At 32.2% G+C, this 24,793-nt stretch overlaps 1 protein-coding gene across 4 annotated transcripts in view; it reads left to right on the plus strand.

The window, feature by feature from the left end:
• LOC127708172 (uncharacterized) overlaps positions 1-24,793 on the plus strand; it is a 118,218-nt gene that overhangs the window by 82,238 nt on the left and 11,187 nt on the right. For all 4 annotated transcript variants that reach the window (XM_052213017.1, XM_052213016.1, XM_052213019.1 and 1 more), the window contains exons 5-6: positions 17,310-17,438; positions 22,028-22,186. In XM_052213017.1, the coding sequence (XP_052068977.1) occupies positions 17,310-17,438; positions 22,028-22,186 (288 nt within the window). The remainder of the gene's footprint in view (positions 1-17,309; positions 17,439-22,027; positions 22,187-24,793) is intronic.

The following is a 24,793-nucleotide window of genomic DNA, read 5'->3' on the forward strand; positions in this document are numbered from 1 at the left end:
ATATGGCTTTGTTTAAACACTTCTAGGACATATATTAACTAACTTATGTTAGATATATGGTTAGGGATGATACTGTTGTGACAAGAATTCTAAACTGACCATTTGAGGCAGAAATTGTGAACTTTCATTGACAAATAGGCATACAGTAAGATGTGGACTGGAGACACAGGCAGGATTGGATACTTTGTGTAATCTTGAATGTTGGAATGCTTAACTACTAAACAATACATTTATAGTATTCTAAAATGCTTTCAATTTGTTATCAGAATAGTTTCAAACAGGTTTTAGACAGTTCATGTCAGAAAACATGCACATAGGGTAAGCTGGCAATAATTAGAGTCTTGTTTTCAAAATCTTAAAAAAATTGAAACAGGGGTAGGGGTATAAAATGTACTGTAAAAGGAGACTTAGAGTATATGCAGTGATTTCTTTAAGGCTATAATTCTGATAAACAAGTATTGTTGTGAGAAAAAGTGTTTTTAGAGAGTTTTCTATTTGAATAAATGTTTGTATATAGGGTTAAAAAATAGAACATACAGAATTTCACAAAATCTGGTTTATCTCAGAGATTTTAAAGAATTTAACTCAAATATGAAGTTTTATAAATATTTCATGAAGATTGAGAAAATCCTGGGCCTTAACTATGACGACTCAGCATAAATTCACAGTTTACAGTATGCATGGTTTACTTAAAGCCCTGAATTCAAAATAAATTCATAATATATGCCTATTTGTAATTTAAATTGTTTAGAAGTGCTTATATTTACTCTTCGCAGTAATTGCAACTCATTGATCCTTCCTAAATATTTCTGGTGGGGTGTTTTTGTCCTGTCGATAACCCAAAAGTAAGCCGTAACGCCTAAATGTGCTTTTTTGTGACTGCGGCATAAAAAAGTACAAGCTAGAATTACAAAAAGACCTCAGTAAAACTTACAATAGTGTGTTCTATCCTAAATATGTAGTAAATATTCCACATTGCTAGAAACAGGGGAAAAAATTAGGAAATGTGAGGCCCCAGGGGCAAAACACAGAGAAAAATGCCTACCCCTGAGTCATAAAACAGATAATTTAACTTGTAAATGCTATGATTTTTTTATTTTAAAGGTCTTTTATAAAGTAAACAATAACTGTGCTAGGAAGTTATGCAAAAATCAGATGTAAGCAGTCATTTCAATCAAACTTTTAGTGAATTTATGCACCAGACTGATATCTTCATAAATACAACTTTTGCAAATATGGCTTTGTTTAAACACTTCTAGGACATATATTAACTAACTTATGTTAGATATATGGTTAGGGATGATACTGTTGTGACAAGAATTCTAAACTGACCATTTGAGGCAGAAATTGTGAACTTTCATTGACAAATAGGCATACAGTAAGATGTGGACTGGAGACACAGGCAGGATTGGATACTTTGTGTAATCTTGAATGTTGGAATGCTTAACTACTAAACAATACATTTATAGTATTCTAAAATGCTTTCAATTTGTTATCAGAATAGTTTCAAACAGGTTTTAGACAGTTCATGTCAGAAAACATGCACATAGGGTAAGCTGGCAATAATTAGAGTCTTGTTTTCAAAATCTTAAAAAAATTGAAACAGGGGTAGGGGTATAAAATGTACTGTAAAAGGAGACTTAGAGTATATGCAGTGATTTCTTTAAGGCTATAATTCTGATAAACAAGTATTGTTGTGAGAAAAAGTGTTTTTAGAGAGTTTTCTATTTGAATAAATGTTTGTATATAGGGTTAAAAAATAGAACATACAGAATTTCACAAAATCTGGTTTATCTCAGAGATTTTAAAGAATTTAACTCAAATATGAAGTTTTATAAATATTTCATGAAGATTGAGAAAATCCTGGGCCTTAACTATGACGACTCAGCATAAATTCACAGTTTACAGTATGCATGGTTTACTTAAAGCCCTGAATTCAAAATAAATTCATAATATATGCCTATTTGTAATTTAAATTGTTTAGAAGTGCTTATATTTACTCTTCGCAGTAATTGCAACTCATTGATCCTTCCTAAATATTTCTGGTGGGGTGTTTTTGTCCTGTCGATAACCCAAAAGTAAGCCGTAACGCCTAAATGTGCTTTTTTGTGACTGCGGCATAAAAAAGTACAAGCTAGAATTACAAAAAGACCTCAGTAAAACTTACAATAGTGTGTTCTATCCTAAATATGTAGTAAATATTCCACATTGCTAGAAACAGGGGAAAAAATTAGGAAATGTGAGGCCCCAGGGGCAAAACACAGAGAAAAATGCCTACCCCTGAGTCATAAAACAGATAATTTAACTTGTAAATGCTATGATTTTTTTATTTTAAAGGTCTTTTATAAAGTAAACAATAACTGTGCTAGGAAGTTATGCAAAAATCAGATGTAAGCAGTCATTTCAATCAAACTTTTAGTGAATTTATGCACCAGACTGATATCTTCATAAATACAACTTTTGCAAATATGGCTTTGTTTAAACACTTCTAGGACATATATTAACTAACTTATGTTAGATATATGGTTAGGGATGATACTGTTGTGACAAGAATTCTAAACTGACCATTTGAGGCAGAAATTGTGAACTTTCATTGACAAATAGGCATACAGTAAGATGTGGACTGGAGACACAGGCAGGATTGGATACTTTGTGTAATCTTGAATGTTGGAATGCTTAACTACTAAACAATACATTTATAGTATTCTAAAATGCTTTCAATTTGTTATCAGAACAGTTTCAAACAGGTTTTAGACAGTTCATGTCAGAAAACATGCACATAGGGTAAGCTGGCAATAATTAGAGTCTTGTTTTCAAAATCTTAAAAAAATTGAAACAGGGGTAGGGGTATAAAATGTACTGTAAAAGGAGACTTAGAGTATATGCAGTGATTTCTTTAAGGCTATAATTCTGATAAATAAGTATTGTTGTGAGAAAAAGTGTTTTTAGAGAGTTTTCTATTTGAATAAATGTTTGTATATAGGGTTAAAAAATAGAACATACAGAATTTCACAAAATCTGGTTTATCTCAGAGATTTTAAAGAATTTAACTCAAATATGAAGTTTTATAAATATTTCATGAAGATTGAGAAAATCCTGGGCCTTAACTATGATGACTCAGCATAAATTCACAGTTTACAGTATGCATGGTTTACTTAAAGCCCTGAATTCAAAATAAATTCATAATATATGCCTATTTGTAATTTAAATTGTTTAGAAGTGCTTATATTTACTCTTCGCAGTAATTGCAACTCATTGATCCTTCCTAAATATTTCTGGTGGGGTGTTTTTGTCCTGTCGATAACCCAAAAGTAAGCCGTAACGCCTAAATGTGCTTTTTTGTGACTGCGGCATAAAAAAGTACAAGCTAGAATTACAAAAAGACCTCAGTAAAACTTACAATAGTGTGTTCTATCCTAAATATGTAGTAAATATTCCACATTGCTAGAAACAGGGGAAAAAATTAGGAAATGTGAGGCCCCAGGGGCAAAACACAGAGAAAAATGCCTACCCCTGAGTCATAAAACAGATAATTTAACTTGTAAATGCTATGATTTTTTTATTTTAAAGGTCTTTTATAAAGTAAACAATAACTGTGCTAGGAAGTTATGCAAAAATCAGATGTAAGCAGTCATTTCAATCAAACTTTTAGTGAATTTATGCACCAGACTGATATCTTCATAAATACAACTTTTGCAAATATGGCTTTGTTTAAACACTTCTAGGACATATATTAACTAACTTATGTTAGATATATGGTTAGGGATGATACTGTTGTGACAAGAATTCTAAACTGACCATTTGAGGCAGAAATTGTGAACTTTCATTGACAAATAGGCATACAGTAAGATGTGGACTGGAGACACAGGCAGGATTGGATACTTTGTGTAATCTTGAATGTTGGAATGCTTAACTACTAAACAATACATTTATAGTATTCTAAAATGCTTTCAATTTGTTATCAGAATAGTTTCAAACAGGTTTTAGACAGTTCATGTCAGAAAACATGCACATAGGGTAAGCTGGCAATAATTAGAGTCTTGTTTTCAAAATCTTAAAAAAATTGAAACAGGGGTAGGGGTATAAAATGTACTGTAAAAGGAGACTTAGAGTATATGCAGTGATTTCTTTAAGGCTATAATTCTGATAAACAAGTATTGTTGTGAGAAAAAGTGTTTTTAGAGAGTTTTCTATTTGAATAAATGTTTGTATATAGGGTTAAAAAATAGAACATACAGAATTTCACAAAATCTGGTTTATCTCAGAGATTTTAAAGAATTTAACTCAAATATGAAGTTTTATAAATATTTCATGAAGATTGAGAAAATCCTGGGTCTTAACTATGACGACTCAGCATAAATTCACAGTTTACAGTATGCATGGTTTACTTAAAGCCCTGAATTCAAAATAAATTCATAATATATGCCTATTTGTAATTTAAATTGTTTAGAAGTGCTTATATTTACTCTTCGCAGTAATTGCAACTCATTGATCCTTCCTAAATATTTCTGGTGGGGTGTTTTTGTCCTGTCGATAACCCAAAAGTAAGCCGTAACGCCTAAATGTGGTTTTTTGTGACTGCGGCATAAAAAAGTACAAGCTAGAATTACAAAAAGACCTCAGTAAAACTTACAATAGTGTGTTCTATCCTAAATATGTAGTAAATATTCCACATTGCTAGAAACAGGGGAAAAAATTAGGAAATGTGAGGCCCCAGGGGCAAAACACAGAGAAAAATGCCTACCCCTGAGTCATAAAACAGATAATTTAACTTGTAAATGCTATGATTTTTTTATTTTAAAGGTCTTTTATAAAGTAAACAATAACTGTGCTAGGAAGTTATGCAAAAATCAGATGTAAGCAGTCATTTCAATCAAACTTTTAGTGAATTTATGCACCAGACTGATATCTTCATAAATACAACTTTTGCAAATATGGCTTTGTTTAAACACTTCTAGGACATATATTAACTAACTTATGTTAGATATATGGTTAGGGATGATACTGTTGTGACAAGAATTCTAAACTGACCATTTGAGGCAGAAATTGTGAACTTTCATTGACAAATAGGCATACAGTAAGATGTGGACTGGAGACACAGGCAGGATTGGATACTTTGTGTAATCTTGAATGTTGGAATGCTTAACTACTAAACAATACATTTATAGTATTCTAAAATGCTTTCAATTTGTTATCAGAATAGTTTCAAACAGGTTTTAGACAGTTCATGTCAGAAAACATGCACATAGGGTAAGCTGGCAATAATTAGAGTCTTGTTTTCAAAATCTTAAAAAAATTGAAACAGGGGTAGGGGTATAAAATGTACTGTAAAAGGAGACTTAGAGTATATGCAGTGATTTCTTTAAGGCTATAATTCTGATAAATAAGTATTGTTGTGAGAAAAAGTGTTTTTAGAGAGTTTTCTATTTGAATAAATGTTTGTATATAGGGTTAAAAAATAGAACATACAGAATTTCACAAAATCTGGTTTATCTCAGAGATTTTAAAGAATTTAACTCAAATATGAAGTTTTATAAATATTTCATGAAGATTGAGAAAATCCTGGGCCTTAACTATGATGACTCAGCATAAATTCACAGTTTACAGTATGCATGGTTTACTTAAAGCCCTGAATTCAAAATAAATTCATATTATATGCCTATTTGTAATTTAAATTGTTTAGAAGTGCTTATATTTACTCTTCGCAGTAATTGCAACTCATTGATCCTTCCTAAATATTTCTGGTGGGGTGTTTTTGTCCTGTCGATAACCCAAAAGTAAGCCGTAACGCCTAAATGTGCTTTTTTGTGACTGCGGCATAAAAAAGTACAAGCTAGAATTACAAAAAGACCTCAGTAAAACTTACAATAGTGTGTTCTATCCTAAATATGTAGTAAATATTCCACATTGCTAGAAACAGGGGAAAAAATTAGGAAATGTGAGGCCCCAGGGGCAAAACACAGAGAAAAATGCCTACCCCTGAGTCATAAAACAGATAATTTAACTTGTAAATGCTATGATTTTTTTATTTTAAAGGTCTTTTATAAAGTAAACAATAACTGTGCTAGGAAGTTATGCAAAAATCAGATGTAAGCAGTCATTTCAATCAAACTTTTAGTGAATTTATGCACCAGACTGATATCTTCATAAATACAACTTTTGCAAATATGGCTTTGTTTAAACACTTCTAGGACATATATTAACTAACTTATGTTAGATATATGGTTAGGGATGATACTGTTGTGACAAGAATTCTAAACTGACCATTTTAGGCAGAAATTGTGAACTTTCATTGACAAATAGGCATACAGTAAGATGTGGACTGGAGACACAGGCAGGATTGGATACTTTGTGTAATCTTGAATGTTGGAATGCTTAACTACTAAACAATACATTTATAGTATTCTAAAATGCTTTCAATTTGTTATCAGAATAGTTTCAAACAGGTTTTAGACAGTTCATGTCAGAAAACATGCACATAGGGTAAGCTGGCAATAATTAGAGTCTTGTTTTCAAAATCTTAAAAAAATTGAAACAGGGGTAGGGGTATAAAATGTACTGTAAAAGGAGACTTAGAGTATATGCAGTGATTTCTTTAAGGCTATAATTCTGATAAATAAGTATTGTTGTGAGAAAAAGTGTTTTTAGAGAGTTTTCTATTTGAATAAATGTTTGTATATAGGGTTAAAAAATAGAACATACAGAATTTCACAAAATCTGGTTTATCTCAGAGATTTTAAAGAATTTAACTCAAATATGAAGTTTTATAAATATTTCATGAAGATTGAGAAAATCCTGGGCCTTAACTATGACGACTCAGCATAAATTCACAGTTTACAGTATGCATGGTTTACTTAAAGCCCTGAATTCAAAATAAATTCATAATATATGCCTATTTGTAATTTAAATTGTTTAGAAGTGCTTATATTTACTCTTCGCAGTAATTGCAACTCATTGATCCTTCCTAAATATTTCTGGTGGGGTGTTTTTGTCCTGTCGATAACCCAAAAGTAAGCCGTAACGCCTAAATGTGCTTTTTTGTGACTGCGGCATAAAAAAGTACAAGCTAGAATTACAAAAAGACCTCAGTAAAACTTACAATAGTGTGTTCTATCCTAAATATGTAGTAAATATTCCACATTGCTAGAAACAGGGGAAAAAATTAGGAAATGTGAGGCCCCAGGGGCAAAACACAGAGAAAAATGCCTACCCCTGAGTCATAAAACAGATAATTTAACTTGTAAATGCTATGATTTTTTTATTTTAAAGGTCTTTTATAAAGTAAACAATAACTGTGCTAGGAAGTTATGCAAAAATCAGATGTAAGCAGTCATTTCAATCAAACTTTTAGTGAATTTATGCACCAGACTGATATCTTCATAAATACAACTTTTGCAAATATGGCTTTGTTTAAACACTTCTAGGACATATATTAACTAACTTATGTTAGATATATGGTTAGGGATGATACTGTTGTGACAAGAATTCTAAACTGACCATTTGAGGCAGAAATTGTGAACTTTCATTGACAAATAGGCATACAGTAAGATGTGGACTGGAGACACAGGCAGGATTGGATACTTTGTGTAATCTTGAATGTTGGAATGCTTAACTACTAAACAATACATTTATAGTATTCTAAAATGCTTTCAATTTGTTATCAGAATAGTTTCAAACAGGTTTTAGACAGTTCATGTCAGAAAACATGCACATAGGGTAAGCTGGCAATAATTAGAGTCTTGTTTTCAAAATCTTAAAAAAATTGAAACAGGGGTAGGGGTATAAAATGTACTGTAAAAGGAGACTTAGAGTATATGCAGTGATTTCTTTAAGGCTATAATTCTGATAAATAAGTATTGTTGTGAGAAAAAGTGTTTTTAGAGAGTTTTCTATTTGAATAAATGTTTGTATATAGGGTTAAAAAATAGAACATACAGAATTTCACAAAATCTGGTTTATCTCAGAGATTTTAAAGAATTTAACTCAAATATGAAGTTTTATAAATATTTCATGAAGATTGAGAAAATCCTGGGCCTTAACTATGATGACTCAGCATAAATTCACAGTTTACAGTATGCATGGTTTACTTAAAGCCCTGAATTCAAAATAAATTCATAATATATGCCTATTTGTAATTTAAATTGTTTAGAAGTGCTTATATTTACTCTTCGCAGTAATTGCAACTCATTGATCCTTCCTAAATATTTCTGGTGGGGTGTTTTTGTCCTGTCGATAACCCAAAAGTAAGCCGTAACGCCTAAATGTGCTTTTTTGTGACTGCGGCATAAAAAAGTACAAGCTAGAATTACAAAAAGACCTCAGTAAAACTTACAATAGTGTGTTCTATCCTAAATATGTAGTAAATAATCCACATTGCTAGAAACAGGGGAAAAAATTAGGAAATGTGAGGCCCCAGGGGCAAAACACAGAGAAAAATGCCTACCCCTGAGTCATAAAACAGATAATTTAACTTGTAAATGCTATGATTTTTTTATTTTAAAGGTCTTTTATAAAGTAAACAATAACTGTGCTAGGAAGTTATGCAAAAATCAGATGTAAGCAGTCATTTCAATCAAACTTTTAGTGAATTTATGCACCAGACTGATATCTTCATAAATACAACTTTTGCAAATATGGCTTTGTTTAAACACTTCTAGGACATATATTAACTAACTTATGTTAGATATATGGTTAGGGATGATACTGTTGTGACAAGAATTCTAAACTGACCATTTGAGGCAGAAATTGTGAACTTTCATTGACAAATAGGCATACAGTAAGATGTGGACTGGAGACACAGGCAGGATTGGATACTTTGTGTAATCTTGAATGTTGGAATGCTTAACTACTAAACAATACATTTATAGTATTCTAAAATGCTTTCAATTTGTTATCAGAATAGTTTCAAACAGGTTTTAGACAGTTCATGTCAGAAAACATGCACATAGGGTAAGCTGGCAATAATTAGAGTCTTGTTTTCAAAATCTTAAAAAAATTGAAACAGGGGTAGGGGTATAAAATGTACTGTAAAAGGAGACTTAGAGTATATGCAGTGATTTCTTTAAGGCTATAATTCTGATAAATAAGTATTGTTGTGAGAAAAAGTGTTTTTAGAGAGTTTTCTATTTGAATAAATGTTTGTATATAGGGTTAAAAAATAGAACATACAGAATTTCACAAAATCTGGTTTATCTCAGAGATTTTAAAGAATTTAACTCAAATATGAAGTTTTATAAATATTTCATGAAGATTGAGAAAATCCTGGGCCTTAACTATGATGACTCAGCATAAATTCACAGTTTACAGTATGCATGGTTTACTTAAAGCCCTGAATTCAAAATAAATTCATAATATATGCCTATTTGTAATTTAAATTGTTTAGAAGTGCTTATATTTACTCTTCGCAGTAATTGCAACTCATTGATCCTTCCTAAATATTTCTGGTGGGGTGTTTTTGTCCTGTCGATAACCCAAAAGTAAGCCGTAACGCCTAAATGTGCTTTTTTGTGACTGCGGCATAAAAAAGTACAAGCTAGAATTACAAAAAGACCTCAGTAAAACTTACAATAGTGTGTTCTATCCTAAATATGTAGTAAATATTCCACATTGCTAGAAACAGGGGAAAAAATTAGGAAATGTGAGGCCCCAGGGGCAAAACACAGAGAAAAATGCCTACCCCTGAGTCATAAAAAAGATAATTTAACTTGTAAATGCTATGATTTTTTTATTTTAAAGGTCTTTTATAAAGTAAACAATAACTGTGCTAGGAAGTTATGCAAAAATCAGATGTAAGCAGTCATTTCAATCAAACTTTTAGTGAATTTATGCACCAGACTGATATCTTCATAAATACAACTTTTGCAAATATGGCTTTGTTTAAACACTTCTAGGACATATATTAACTAACTTATGTTAGATATATGGTTAGGGATGATACTGTTGTGACAAGAATTCTAAACTGACCATTTGAGGCAGAAATTGTGAACTTTCATTGACAAATAGGCATACAGTAAGATGTGGACTGGAGACACAGGCAGGATTGGATACTTTGTGTAATCTTGAATGTTGGAATGCTTAACTACTAAACAATACATTTATAGTATTCTAAAATGCTTTCAATTTGTTATCAGAATAGTTTCAAACAGGTTTTAGACAGTTCATGTCAGAAAACATGCACATAGGGTAAGCTGGCAATAATTAGAGTCTTGTTTTCAAAATCTTAAAAAAATTGAAACAGGGGTAGGGGTATAAAATGTACTGTAAAAGGAGACTTAGAGTATATGCAGTGATTTCTTTAAGGCTATAATTCTGATAAATAAGTATTGTTGTGAGAAAAAGTGTTTTTAGAGAGTTTTCTATTTGAATAAATGTTTGTATATAGGGTTAAAAAATAGAACATACAGAATTTCACAAAATCTGGTTTATCTCAGAGATTTTAAAGAATTTAACTCAAATATGAAGTTTTATAAATATTTCATGAAGATTGAGAAAATCCTGGGCCTTAACTATGATGACTCAGCATAAATTCACAGTTTACAGTATGCATGGTTTACTTAAAGCCCTGAATTCAAAATAAATTCATAATATATGCCTATTTGTAATTTAAATTGTTTAGAAGTGCTTATATTTACTCTTCGCAGTAATTGCAACTCATTGATCCTTCCTAAATATTTCTGGTGGGGTGTTTTTGTCCTGTCGATAACCCAAAAGTAAGCCGTAACGCCTAAATGTGCTTTTTTGTGACTGCGGCATAAAAAAGTACAAGCTAGAATTACAAAAAGACCTCAGTAAAACTTACAATAGTGTGTTCTATCCTAAATATGTAGTAAATATTCCACATTGCTAGAAACAGGGGAAAAAATTAGGAAATGTGAGGCCCCAGGGGCAAAACACAGAGAAAAATGCCTACCCCTGAGTCATAAAACAGATAATTTAACTTGTAAATGCTATGATTTTTTTATTTTAAAGGTCTTTTATAAAGTAAACAATAACTGTGCTAGGAAGTTATGCAAAAATCAGATGTAAGCAGTCATTTCAATCAAACTTTTAGTGAATTTATGCACCAGACTGATATCTTCATAAATACAACTTTTGCAAATATGGCTTTGTTTAAACACTTCTAGGACATATATTAACTAACTTATGTTAGATATATGGTTAGGGATGATACTGTTGTGACAAGAATTCTAAACTGACCATTTGAGGCAGAAATTGTGAACTTTCATTGACAAATAGGCATACAGTAAGATGTGGACTGGAGACACAGGCAGGATTGGATACTTTGTGTAATCTTGAATGTTGGAATGCTTAACTACTAAACAATACATTTATAGTATTCTAAAATGCTTTCAATTTGTTATCAGAATAGTTTCAAACAGGTTTTAGACAGTTCATGTCAGAAAACATGCACATAGGGTAAGCTGGCAATAATTAGAGTCTTGTTTTCAAAATCTTAAAAAAATTGAAACAGGGGTAGGGGTATAAAATGTACTGTAAAAGGAGACTTAGAGTATATGCAGTGATTTCTTTAAGGCTATAATTCTGATAAATAAGTATTGTTGTGAGAAAAAGTGTTTTTAGAGAGTTTTCTATTTGAATAAATGTTTGTATATAGGGTTAAAAAATAGAACATACAGAATTTCACAAAATCTGGTTTATCTCAGAGATTTTAAAGAATTTAACTCAAATATGAAGTTTTATAAATATTTCATGAAGATTGAGAAAATCCTGGGCCTTAACTATGATGACTCAGCATAAATTCACAGTTTACAGTATGCATGGTTTACTTAAAGCCCTGAATTCAAAATAAATTCATAATATATGCCTATTTGTAATTTAAATTGTTTAGAAGTGCTTATATTTACTCTTTGCAGTAATTGCAACTCATTGATCCTTCCTAAATATTTCTGGTGGGGTGTTTTTGTCCTGTCGATAACCCAAAAGTAAGCCGTAACGCCTAAATGTGCTTTTTTGTGACTGCGGCATAAAAAAGTACAAGCTAGAATTACAAAATGACCTCAGTAAAACTTACAATAGTGTGTTCTATCCTAAATATGTAGTAAATATTCCACATTGCTAGAAACAGGGGAAAAAATTAGGAAATGTGAGGCCCCAGGGGCAAAACACAGAGAAAAATGCCTACCCCTGAGTCATAAAACAGATAATTTAACTTGTAAATGCTATGATTTTTTTATTTTAAAGGTCTTTTATAAAGTAAACAATAACTGTGCTAGGAAGTTATGCAAAAATCAGATGTAAGCAGTCATTTCAATCAAACTTTTAGTGAATTTATGCACCAGACTGATATCTTCATAAATACAACTTTTGCAAATATGGCTTTGTTTAAACACTTCTAGGACATATATTAACTAACTTATGTTAGATATATGGTTAGGGATGATACTGTTGTGACAAGAATTCTAAACTGACCATTTGAGGCAGAAATTGTGAACTTTCATTGACAAATAGGCATACAGTAAGATGTGGACTGGAGACACAGGCAGGATTGGATACTTTGTGTAATCTTGAATGTTGGAATGCTTAACTACTAAACAATACATTTATAGTATTCTAAAATGCTTTCAATTTGTTATCAGAATAGTTTCAAACAGGTTTTAGACAGTTCATGTCAGAAAACATGCACATAGGGTAAGCTGGCAATAATTAGAGTCTTGTTTTCAAAATCTTAAAAAAATTGAAACAGGGGTAGGGGTATAAAATGTACTGTAAAAGGAGACTTAGAGTATATGCAGTGATTTCTTTAAGGCTATAATTCTGATAAATAAGTATTGTTGTGAGAAAAAGTGTTTTTAGAGAGTTTTCTATTTGAATAAATGTTTGTATATAGGGTTAAAAAATAGAACATACAGAATTTCACAAAATCTGGTTTATCTCAGAGATTTTAAAGAATTTAACTCAAATATGAAGTTTTATAAATATTTCATGAAGATTGAGAAAATCCTGGGCCTTAACTATGATGACTCAGCATAAATTCACAGTTTACAGTATGCATGGTTTACTTAAAGCCCTGAATTCAAAATAAATTCATAATATATGCCTATTTGTAATTTAAATTGTTTAGAAGTGCTTATATTTACTCTTTGCAGTAATTGCAACTCATTGATCCTTCCTAAATATTTCTGGTGGGGTGTTTTTGTCCTGTCGATAACCCAAAAGTAAGCCGTAACGCCTAAATGTGCTTTTTTGTGACTGCGGCATAAAAAAGTACAAGCTAGAATTACAAAAAGACCTCAGTAAAACTTACAATAGTGTGTTCTATCCTAAATATGTAGTAAATATTCCACATTGCTAGAAACAGGGGAAAAAATTAGGAAATGTGAGGCCCCAGGGGCAAAACACAGAGAAAAATGCCTACCCCTGAGTCATAAAACAGATAATTTAACTTGTAAATGCTATGATTTTTTTATTTTAAAGGTCTTTTATAAAGTAAACAATAACTGTGCTAGGAAGTTATGCAAAAATCAGATGTAAGCAGTCATTTCAATCAAACTTTTAGTGAATTTATGCACCAGACTGATATCTTCATAAATACAACTTTTGCAAATATGGCTTTGTTTAAACACTTCTAGGACATATATTAACTAACTTATGTTAGATATATGGTTAGGGATGATACTGTTGTGACAAGAATTCTAAACTGACCATTTGAGGCAGAAATTGTGAACTTTCATTGACAAATAGGCATACAGTAAGATGTGGACTGGAGACACAGGCAGGATTGGATACTTTGTGTAATCTTGAATGTTGGAATGCTTAACTACTAAACAATACATTTATAGTATTCTAAAATGCTTTCAATTTGTTATCAGAATAGTTTCAAACAGGTTTTAGACAGTTCATGTCAGAAAACATGCACATAGGGTAAGCTGGCAATAATTAGAGTCTTGTTTTCAAAATCTTAAAAAAATTGAAACAGGGGTAGGGGTATAAAATGTACTGTAAAAGGAGACTTAGAGTATATGCAGTGATTTCTTTAAGGCTATAATTCTGATAAATAAGTATTGTTGTGAGAAAAAGTGTTTTTAGAGAGTTTTCTATTTGAATAAATGTTTGTATATAGGGTTAAAAAATAGAACATACAGAATTTCACAAAATCTGGTTTATCTCAGAGATTTTAAAGAATTTAACTCAAATATGAAGTTTTATAAATATTTCATGAAGATTGAGAAAATCCTGGGCCTTAACTATGATGACTCAGCATAAATTCACAGTTTACAGTATGCATGGTTAACTTAAAGCCCTGAATTCAAAATAAATTCATAATATATGCCTATTTGTAATTTAAATTGTTTAGAAGTGCTTATATTTACTCTTTGCAGTAATTGCAACTCATTGATCCTTCCTAAATATTTCTGGTGGGGTGTTTTTGTCCTGTCGATAACCCAAAAGTAAGCCGTAACGCCTAAATGTGCTTTTTTGTGACTGCGGCATAAAAAAGTACAAGCTAGAATTACAAAATGACCTCAGTAAAACTTACAATAGTGTGTTCTATCCTAAATATGTAGTAAATATTCCACATTGCTAGAAACAGGGGAAAAAATTAGGAAATGTGAGGCCCCAGGGGCAAAACACAGAGAAAAATGCCTACCCCTGAGTCATAAAACAGATAATTTAACTTGTAAATGCTATGATTTTTTTATTTTAAAGGTCTTTTATAAAGTAAACAATAACTGTGCTAGGAAGTTATGCAAAAATCAGATGTAAGCAGTCATTTCAATCAAACTTTTAGTGAATTTATGCACCAGACTGATATCTTCATAAATACAACTTTTGCAAATATGGCTTTGTTTAAACACTTCTAGGACATATATTAACTAACTTATGTTAGATATATGGTTAGGGATGATACTGTTGTGACAAGAATTCTAAACTGACCATTTGAGGCAGAAATTGTGAACTTTCATTGACAAATAGGCATACAGTAAGATGTGGACTGGAGACACAGGCAGGATTGGATACTTTGTGTAATCTTGAATGTTGGAATGCTTAACTACTAAACAATACATTTATAGTATTCTAAAATGCTTTCAATTTGTTATCAGAATAGTTTCAAACAGGTTTTAGACAGTTCATGTCAGAAAACATGCACATAGGGTAAGCTGGCAATAATTAGAGTCTTGTTTTCAAAATCTTAAAAAAATTGAAACAGGGGTAGGGGTATAAAATGTACTGTAAAAGGAGACTTAGAGTATATGCAGTGATTTCTTTAAGGCTATAATTCTGATAAATAAGTATTGTTGTGAGAAAAAGTGTTTTTAGAGAGTTTTCTATTTGAATAAATGTTTGTATATAGGGTTAAAAAATAGAACATACAGAATTTCACAAAATCTGGTTTATCTCAGAGATTTTAAAGAATTTAACTCAAATATGAAGTTTTATAAATATTTCATGAAGATTGAGAAAATCCTGGGCCTTAACTATGATGACTCAGCATAAATTCACAGTTTACAGTATGCATGGTTTACTTAAAGCCCTGAATTCAAAATAAATTCATAATATATGCCTATTTGTAATTTAAATTGTTTAGAAGTGCTTATATTTACTCTTTGCAGTAATTGCAACTCATTGATCCTTCCTAAATATTTCTGGTGGGGTGTTTTTGTCCTGTCGATAACCCAAAAGTAAGCCGTAACGCCTAAATGTGCTTTTTTGTGACTGCGGCATAAAAAAGTACAAGCTAGAATAACAAAAAGACCTCAGTAAAACTTACAATAGTGTGTTCTATCCTAAATATGTAGTAAATATTCCACATTGCTAGAAACAGGGGAAAAAATTAGGAAATGTGAGGCCCCAGGGGCAAAACACAGAGAAAAATGCCTACCCCTGAGTCATAAAACAGATAATTTAACTTGTAAATGCTATGATTTTTTTATTTTAAAGGTCTTTTATAAAGTAAACAATAACTGTGCTAGGAAGTTATGCAAAAATCAGATGTAAGCAGTCATTTCAATCAAACTTTTAGTGAATTTATGCACCAGACTGATATCTTCATAAATACAACTTTTGCAAATATGGCTTTGTTTAAACACTTCTAGGACATATATTAACTAACTTATGTTAGATATATGGTTAGGGATGATACTGTTGTGACAAGAATTCTAAACTGACCATTTGAGGCAGAAATTGTGAACTTTCATTGACAAATAGGCATACAGTAAGATGTGGACTGGAGACACAGGCAGGATTGGATACTTTGTATAATCTTGAATGTTGGAATGCTTAACTACTAAACAATACATTTATAGTATTCTAAAATGCTTTCAATTTGTTATCAGAATAGTTTCAAACAGGTTTTAGACAGTTCATGTCAGAAAACATGCACATAGGGTAAGCTGGCAATAATTAGAGTCTTGTTTTCAAAATCTTAAAAAAATTGAAACAGGGGTAGGGGTATAAAATGTACTGTAAAAGGAGACTTAGAGTATATGCAGTGATTTCTTTAAGGCTATAATTCTGATAAATAAGTATTGTTGTGAGAAAAAGTGTTTTTAGAGAGTTTTCTATTTGAATAAATGTTTGTATAGGTTGCACTTTGTAAATACAGCTGTTTCTCAAACCACGCCTCTTTTGGGGAGATATTTAATATTCATAGGTATGTTAATTTGTTAACGTACTGGTTCCCATTGATGATCTCTGTGTTTCATCTCATAGAGACATCACTTGGGAATGTAACCAGTATAGAAAAACATGGTAGCGGCTAAATTTTAATTCTTAGGAGGTCCAAAAATGGAGGTAAGGGTAGTATAGAATTTTATTATAAGTTTAAACTCTTAGAAGTTCAGGGCATATAAATGTTGAAAATATGCCGCACAGCCCTATATTTTGACCTTTGAATAAAATAGTAGTGCATATAAACTTTCCGTTCTGGAATATTATTTTTCACGAAACTTCATAGTAAAAGTGTCACAGTTTTAGCCGCAAAGGGAGTTCCTATGGGAAATTGCATTGTCTGTATTTACAGAATTGCAACCTATAGTCGGTTTTTTAAAAATCGATTTGATAGTGAACCACTTCTTAAGACTGTAATCCTGATCTTCAAACTCCGAAACAGTGGTTACGTCGTCTCTGCTACGATACTTTGACTAAGCAAAGCAATGTTACCACTGTTTCGGAGTTTGCCGTAGATTGTTAAGAAAAACAGTATGTATTTTCTAGTGTTCATTCATTAATATTACTTTGAAACTGTCATGCAAAGTATCCCCGATTTAGATAATCCTAAAAGTTTAAATATTCGGTTTGTTTTAAGATAAGATTGCTTCAATACTAGTATGTTAATGTTTGTTGTCCAGCTGACAAGACAAATGACCAGTTCAAAAATGACATCGGAAAGACTTGTGGAACAACTAGGAATGGAAACCTCGTTTACAATTTCTGCTATAAAGAAAACAAGGCTGTGTGTGCAGACGTCAATGAAACAGGTGAGTCAGTTTTATCATAATATGAGGCAGGTGTTATCTGTGAAAAACGATTAAGTCCGCAACATTATAATTACAATGCATCCCAGCATATTTTCACTTCTGTTGAAACAGAAACGGAAATACGGAAACGTTTCCGATTTCGGTCCTGTATTTAGGGCTTTTTAATAAGTTATCAAGTTATAACGTCATTTTCAATTCAAACAAAGAAACGCTATCATCAGGTAACGGTTTTTTTCTTCATATTATTAAGATGTTATTCAAATAAAAATGTAATCATTTGACGAAGATTCAAAGTCGGCTTGTTATTCTTATCAGATACTGAAATCTGACTGATTGATTTGGTTTCCAAAGAGAACACATTTTGTTTGTTATAAAATCGTATGCAAAGTATTTCTGATTTAGATAGTCCTAAAGTGAGATCACCCCAGTTTTTGCTGGGGTTCGTGTTGCTCAGTCTTTAGTTTTCTATGTTGTGTTTTGTGTACTATTGTTTGTCTGTTGGTCTTTTTATTTTTAAGCCATGGCGTTGTCAATTTATTTTCAACTAATGAGTTTGAATGTCCCTTTGGTATCTTTCGCCTCTCCATTGAATAAGCTCTAGACTCATTTTAAAATGTTAGGAACTAATTTTAATTGTTTAACTGCTAATATTCTTTCTGTAATCAAAAACAAAAACAAATTGTGGGAATCAATATGATGCTCTTTTCTATATTTAACGCAACGTCCCGTGATAAATGAGACCGGAAGAGAAAAACAATACCGAAAAGGATTTCTCCGCAAATGCAGGAAACTGCTTAAAAAGTGCCCACATAATGATACATACATCATCTACATGAAAATACGAAATTTGTAAGATGCAAATCACTTTTTCTTGGTTAAGGATGTTCGCTTCTCTTTTTTAAAATAACAAGCTTTTTAAAAAAATGTTATACAATGATAGTATATAAATAAAAGAACTAAAAAAGAAAAGAAAAATGAAGGGTCCATGTGCTTGTTTTCGATATTTAAGTCATTGAAAATTTGGCGGGAAATGATTCTCTCTAGATTTTTCATATATTTAACATTGTCACCAGTTTCTTTCAAAAACTATGAAAAAATAACAAGGATCTTATCGGATTTCCAAATATGGCTTTTTAAACTATATGTAGTAATAATATGTAAAGAAAAGAGAGAGTTAGCGGGCAAATTGTTCTAATGGTACTACATGGATAAAACCAGAGGATTCAGAATATCTGACAAAAATTCAAAAACAAAAGAAGCGAACATCCTTAAGATACAATTTCTTACAGTATTGACTATTTGCGAATCTCTGGTAGTCGTTGTTCTATGTTGAAGTGAATTATTTTCCAATGATCTGCAAAAGGATGATTGTGTTCTTTCTTTGTAACGTCATCAGACATGGTCGCCTTTTTTTCGTGACATCGCAATAGAAAATTCAGAAGAAAGCAAGAAAATTTGACGTCAGAATTCAATTTTGACCAATGAAAAACTGAGATGATTAAACGAACCACACGTTGATCTAGTAAAAATAATCAACCGGTCAGGGAAAGAATAAATCGGCTAAGAATTAGAGAAATGCAAATCGCCAGGAAATTTATTTCTTTGATTCAAAGTTCAAGCGAAGTTATTTCATAAAAAAACAAATGTTTCTAAACAACTTAACATTACAAAAAGACACCGTTATACTATATTTCACACAGAACGTAACGAAAAATTAGGGTACAATATTCTATCATATTGAAATTGCATTAACACGTTTAGCTTCCAATTACTGACATCATAAGTGACAAAAATATATTTTAAATTTCGCTTTTCAATAAAAGGGTTATTGCATGCATAGTGGTGAATATCTTGCACTCGTCAAAAAACCTGGACAAATCAGTTATGTGTGGTATTAGCACTGTATTATTCTTTATACCATTACATCCAATCACAGCGCTCCAAAGTTCTTCATCTGCCTTGAGTACACAAAAGGACAAACCTAAAGCCGGGAAAATCTACTACTACTTTTTTCCCTATTATTATGTTTACCCGATATTGTTTTGATTTTGACTTTACACTACTTTCTGAGATCATGCATTTAAATGTTAATCAATTTCAATTAAAATGTGTATCCAATGAATGTAAAATATACAGTTATATTCTATGTTATATTTATATCCTGTTTTCTTTTCACCGATTGTCGAATGCGACTACTCACTTGATATAAGTAATAACACGGATGACACCAGTTGCATAAGAACTACTTTCGTTTTCGTTTCGATCACCTGAGTCCACCCCCGTTTTTTGTTGGGTTCGTGTTGCTCAGTCTACAGGTTTCCGTGTAGTGTTTTGTTGGGGTTCGTGTTGCTCAGTCTACAGGTTTCCGTGTAGTGTTTTGTTGGGGTTCGTGTTGCTCAGTCTACAGGTTTCCGTGTAGTGTTTTGTTGGGGTTCGTGTTGCTCAGTCTACAGGTTTCCGTGTAGTGTTTTGTTTATGTTGTTTGTCTTGTTTTTTGTTGGGTTCGTGTTGCTCAGTCTACAGGTTTCCGTGTAGTGTTTTGTTGGGATTCGTGTTGCTCAGTCTACAGGTTTTCGTGTAGTGTTTTGTTTATGTTGTTTGTCTTGTTTTTTGTTGGTGTTCGTGTTGCTCAGTCTACAGGTTTCCGTGTAGTGTTTTGTTTATGTTGTTTTCTTGTTTTTTGTTGGGTTCGTGTTGCTCAGTCTACAGGTTTCCGTGTAGTGTTTTGTTTAAGTTGTTTGTCTTGTTTTTTGTTGGTGTTCGTGTTGCTCAGTCTACAGGTTTCCGTGTAGTGTTTTGTTTATGTTGTTTGTCTTGTTTTTTGTTGGGTTCGTGTTGCTCAGTCTACAGGTTTCCGTGTAGTGTTTTGTTTATGTTGTTTGTCTTGTTTTTTGTTGGTGTTCGTGTTGCTCAGTCTACAGGTTTCCGTGTAGTGTTTTGTTGGGGTTCATGTGCTCAGTCTACAGGTTTCCGTGTAGTGTTTTGTTTATGTTGTTTGTCTTGTTTTTTGTTGGTGTTCGTGTTGCTCAGTCTACAGGTTTCCGTGTAGTGTTTTGTTTATGTTGTTTGTCTTGTTTTTTGATGGGGTTCGCGTTGCTCAGTCTACAGGTTTCCGTGTAGTGTTTTGTTGGGGTTCGTGTTGCTCAGTCTACAGGTTTCCGTGTAGTGTTTTGTTTATGTTGTTTGTCTTGTTTTTTGTTGGGTTCGTGTTGCTCAGTCTACAGGTTTCCGTGTAGTGTTTTGTTTATGTTGTTTGTCTTGTTTTTTGTTGGGTTCGTGTTGCTCAGTCTATAGGTTTCCTTGTAGTGTTTTGTTTATGTTGTTTGTCTTGTTTTTTGTTGGGGTTCGTGTTGCTCAGTCTACAGGTTTCCGTGTAGTGGTTGGGGTTCGTGTTGCTCAGTCTACAGGTTTCCATGTAGTGGTTGGGGTTCGTGTTGCTCAGTCTACAGGTTTCCGTGTAGTTTTTTGTTAATGTTGTTTGTCTTGTTTTTTGTTGGTGTTCGTGTTGCTCAGTCTACAGGTTTCCGTGTAGTGTTTTGTTTATGTTGTTTGTCTTTTTTTTTGTTGGGGTTCGTGTTGCTCAGTCTACAGGTTTCCGTGTAGTGTTTTGTTTATGTTGTTTGTCTTGTTTTTTGTTGGGTTCGTGTTGCTCAGTCTACAGGTTTCCGTGTAGTGTTTTGTTTATATTGTTTGTCTTGTTTTTTGTTGGGTTCGTGTTGCTCAGTCTTCAGGTTTCCGTGTAGTGTTTTGTTTATGTTGTTTGTCTTGTTTTTTGTTGGGGTTCGTGTTGCTCAGTTTACAGGTTTCCGTGTAGTGGTTGGGGTTTGTGTTGCTCAGTCTACAGGTTTCCGTGTAGTGTTTTGTTTATGTTGTTTGTCTTGTTTTTTGTTATGTTCGTGTTGCTCAGTCTACAGGTTTCCGTGTAGTGTTTTGTTTATGTTGTTTGTCTTGTTTTTTGTTGGTGTTCGTGTTGCTCAGTCTACAGGTTTGCGTGTAGTGTTTTGTTTATGTTGTTTGTCTTGTTTTTTGTTGGTGTTCGTGTTGCTCAGTCTACAGGTTTCCGTGTAGTGTTTTGTTTATGTTGTTTGTCTTGTTTTTTGTTGGGTTCGTGTTGCTCAGTCTACAGGTTTCCGTGTAGTGTTTTGTTTATGTTGTTTTCTTGTTTTTTGTTGGGTTCGTGTTGCTCAGTCTACAGGTTTCCGTGTAGTGTTTTGTTTATGTTGTTTGTCTTGTTTTTTGTTGGGTTCGTGTTGCTCAGTCTACAGGTTTCCGTGTAGTGTTTTGTTGGGGTTCGTGTTGCTCAGTCTACAGGTTTCCGTGTAGTGTTTTGTTTATGTTGTTTGTCTTGTTTTTTGTTGGGTTCGTGTTGCTCAGTCTACAGGTTTCCGTGTAGTGTTTTGTTGGGGTTCGTGTTGCTCAGTCTACAGGTTTCCGTGTAGTGTTTTGTTTATGTTGTTTGTATTTTCGCTATTTTTTCTTTTAATTAATTGTGTTGTCTGTTTTATTGAACTTATACATTTGTATTGCCTCTTGTAATCTTCTATCTCTTTTTGTCGAATGTTATCAGTTTTAGAATCGTTTATTTGTAGACCTAAATTGCACTAGCTGTGAGTATTCTTGGTTTGATTCCCAGATCGCCTGTATAAATGAAGATAAAGTTCTTTCATCAACCATAGGAACACATGCTTGTACGACAGATGGTTATTGGAATGGGTATCATTCAGCAGAGGTTATCACATGGGAAAATTGTGAGTGTCAATAAATTTTAGTCATGCCATCAAATTGATCGTCACCATTAAAATATGTTTAAACTGTTAATTGACTTTATTTACGTAAATATTATTTATAACTACATGTACCATGGAATGCTCATTAAATTTTTTTGAAGAACAATGTGTGAGTTTCAAAGAATTATTTTGTCTGCATTATATTAAAACGCAAGCCCTCACCAAATGACATTTGTTAGTGTGAAACTTTATTCAGTTGACATGACATTTAGCATTTTCGCACATACATCTCATTTCAAACACAATATTATTACAACAAAATATTAACTATTTTCACAGCAGAAACAATCTATAATTGTTATATTGGTTTGTCATATTACCGAAATAATGTTACATGATTTATTCTCTTAACTTTTAGATGTGCACTCGTCGGTCTTTATACCAAATCAATAAATCTAATATTCTTACACTTACTACTTTGATCATGTTGATAATTCAAAAAATATATTTTTTTTTAACTTGGGAAGGCTTGTCATTAATGAAACTTATAATACTATTTATGTTAGAACGAACATACTCACCCTTTCTCGTCCAAGGGAAAATCAGTATTTTCCCTTCTATTTTTTATAGTACATGGCCTTCCATGCACTGTTTGATGAAGTTTTGTCATTATCAAAAACTATAAAAATTTAAAAAAGCTGATTTATATGACATTGTGTGATTTTTAAAATGAAGGAAGTTTAGATATATATCTTTGCATCGGCACTAAACACATTTATTTAAAAACCAGTTGTTGGCATGACACGGGTTATGTTCTTCTCATATATGTTATGATGGTATGATACTAAACCCCTAACGGGAAGGATTGGGCCTGATATTCATATGATGAAGACATAATCTTTCAATCAGTTTAATTGAAGTCTGGAGCTGGCATGTCAGTTAACTGCTAGTAGTCTGTTGTTATTTATGTATTATTGTCATTTTGTTTATTTTCTTTGGTTACATCTTCTGACATCAGACTCGGACTTCTCTTGAACTGAATTTTAATGTGCGTATTGTTATGCGTTTACTTTTCTACATTGGCTAGAGGTATAGGGGGAGGGTTGAGATCTCATAAACATGTTTAACCCCGCCGCATTTTTGCGCCTGTCCCAAGTCAGGAGCCTCTAGCCTTTGTTAGTCTTGTATTATTTTTAATTTTAGTTTCTTGTGTACAATTTGGAGTTTAGTATGGCGTTCATTATCACTGAACTAGTATATATATTTGTTTAGGGGCCAGCTGAAGGACGCCTCCGGGTGCGGGAATTTCTCGCTGCATTGAAGACCTGTTGGTGGCCTTCTGCTGTTGTCTGTTCTGTGGTCGGGTTGTTGTCTCTTTGACACATTCCCCATTTCCATTCTCAATTTTATAAGTATTAACTTATATATTTAGATATATAAGTATTAACTTGTACCTGAAACAGAAGAAATCTCAATTTTGAATAATTTATCCTTTGTTGTTATCACAAAGCTATATCATAGTTATATATTCCATCTGACCATGGAATATGATTTACATCCCTTTTACTATTCATGTTAACACTTAAAGTGGAACTTATATTAAGGTTTGATTATTACAAATGAGAGAGGCTGTTATGTCACTCGAAAGTGTGAATATGTTCTAAATTGGTCAGACAATACCTGGTCATGTTTTATGAACACTTAATACCCTCGGCTACGCCTCGGGCTTCAAATATTCTTAAAACATGACCAAGTATGATCTAATCTATACTAAGCTGAACTGATGTCTATTTACTGTTTCCAGGTAATTACTCAGCTCGGTTGAGTTTGCGAGGACTCGAGTAGTTACCTTTGATAAGATAGATAACACTAATTACATTATTTGACCAGCAATAATATAAATTGACATTTGAAAACAAAGTTTCTTATAACATGTATAAATATCAAATATACTTCATTTTAAATTTAAACAGTTTTTCTGGAAAGACATTCCTCAAGTAAAATATTTTATGAAGATCCTCGAGTCTTTTTTTAAAATTGCTAGTTTTAGCTTTTTATCGGGTTAGTAAAACATATCGATGCAGATATCTATAATTCTGTTATTTTACAAGCAACCGGGCCCAAAATACGTTTGAAAAAATAACATCTTATTAGATAAACTAATCCACCTAAATATCCTTTTCACGAATGACTAATGAATTTATACTTTTAATAAATATATGATAATGACAACAGTGTTAATTATTATAATAACAAATGAAACAGAGAAAAAAAATATGTCGTAAGACCATGAACATGATTAAGAAATTAAAAGAACGAATCCTTTTTTTATGTTGCGAAACGATAGCGTTCATATACAGAAATAGAAATGCTTAACTTCAAAATAAAAGGACGGCCATAAGGCACTGATAAAAATAAGCCATGTAAACCAAAAGAGATATTCAATCATATTGTCACATGACAATCAGAGAGTTAATCAGATATTAAACGATAGCACATCATTTTCAATGGACAATAAGATAAACAGTACCAATTTTACTTTATCAGATAAGCATTCGATGATTGATGTCTCTTCGGTGATTTTCTAGGCCAATACATTTAAAAATCGAAAGCCAAATGCAAAGTGCC

The sequence above is a fragment of the Mytilus californianus genome, unplaced genomic scaffold (assembly GCF_021869535.1).
Source record: "Mytilus californianus isolate M0D057914Y unplaced genomic scaffold, xbMytCali1.0.p SCAF_7, whole genome shotgun sequence".
NCBI classification, from domain to species: domain Eukaryota; kingdom Metazoa; phylum Mollusca; class Bivalvia; order Mytilida; family Mytilidae; genus Mytilus; species Mytilus californianus.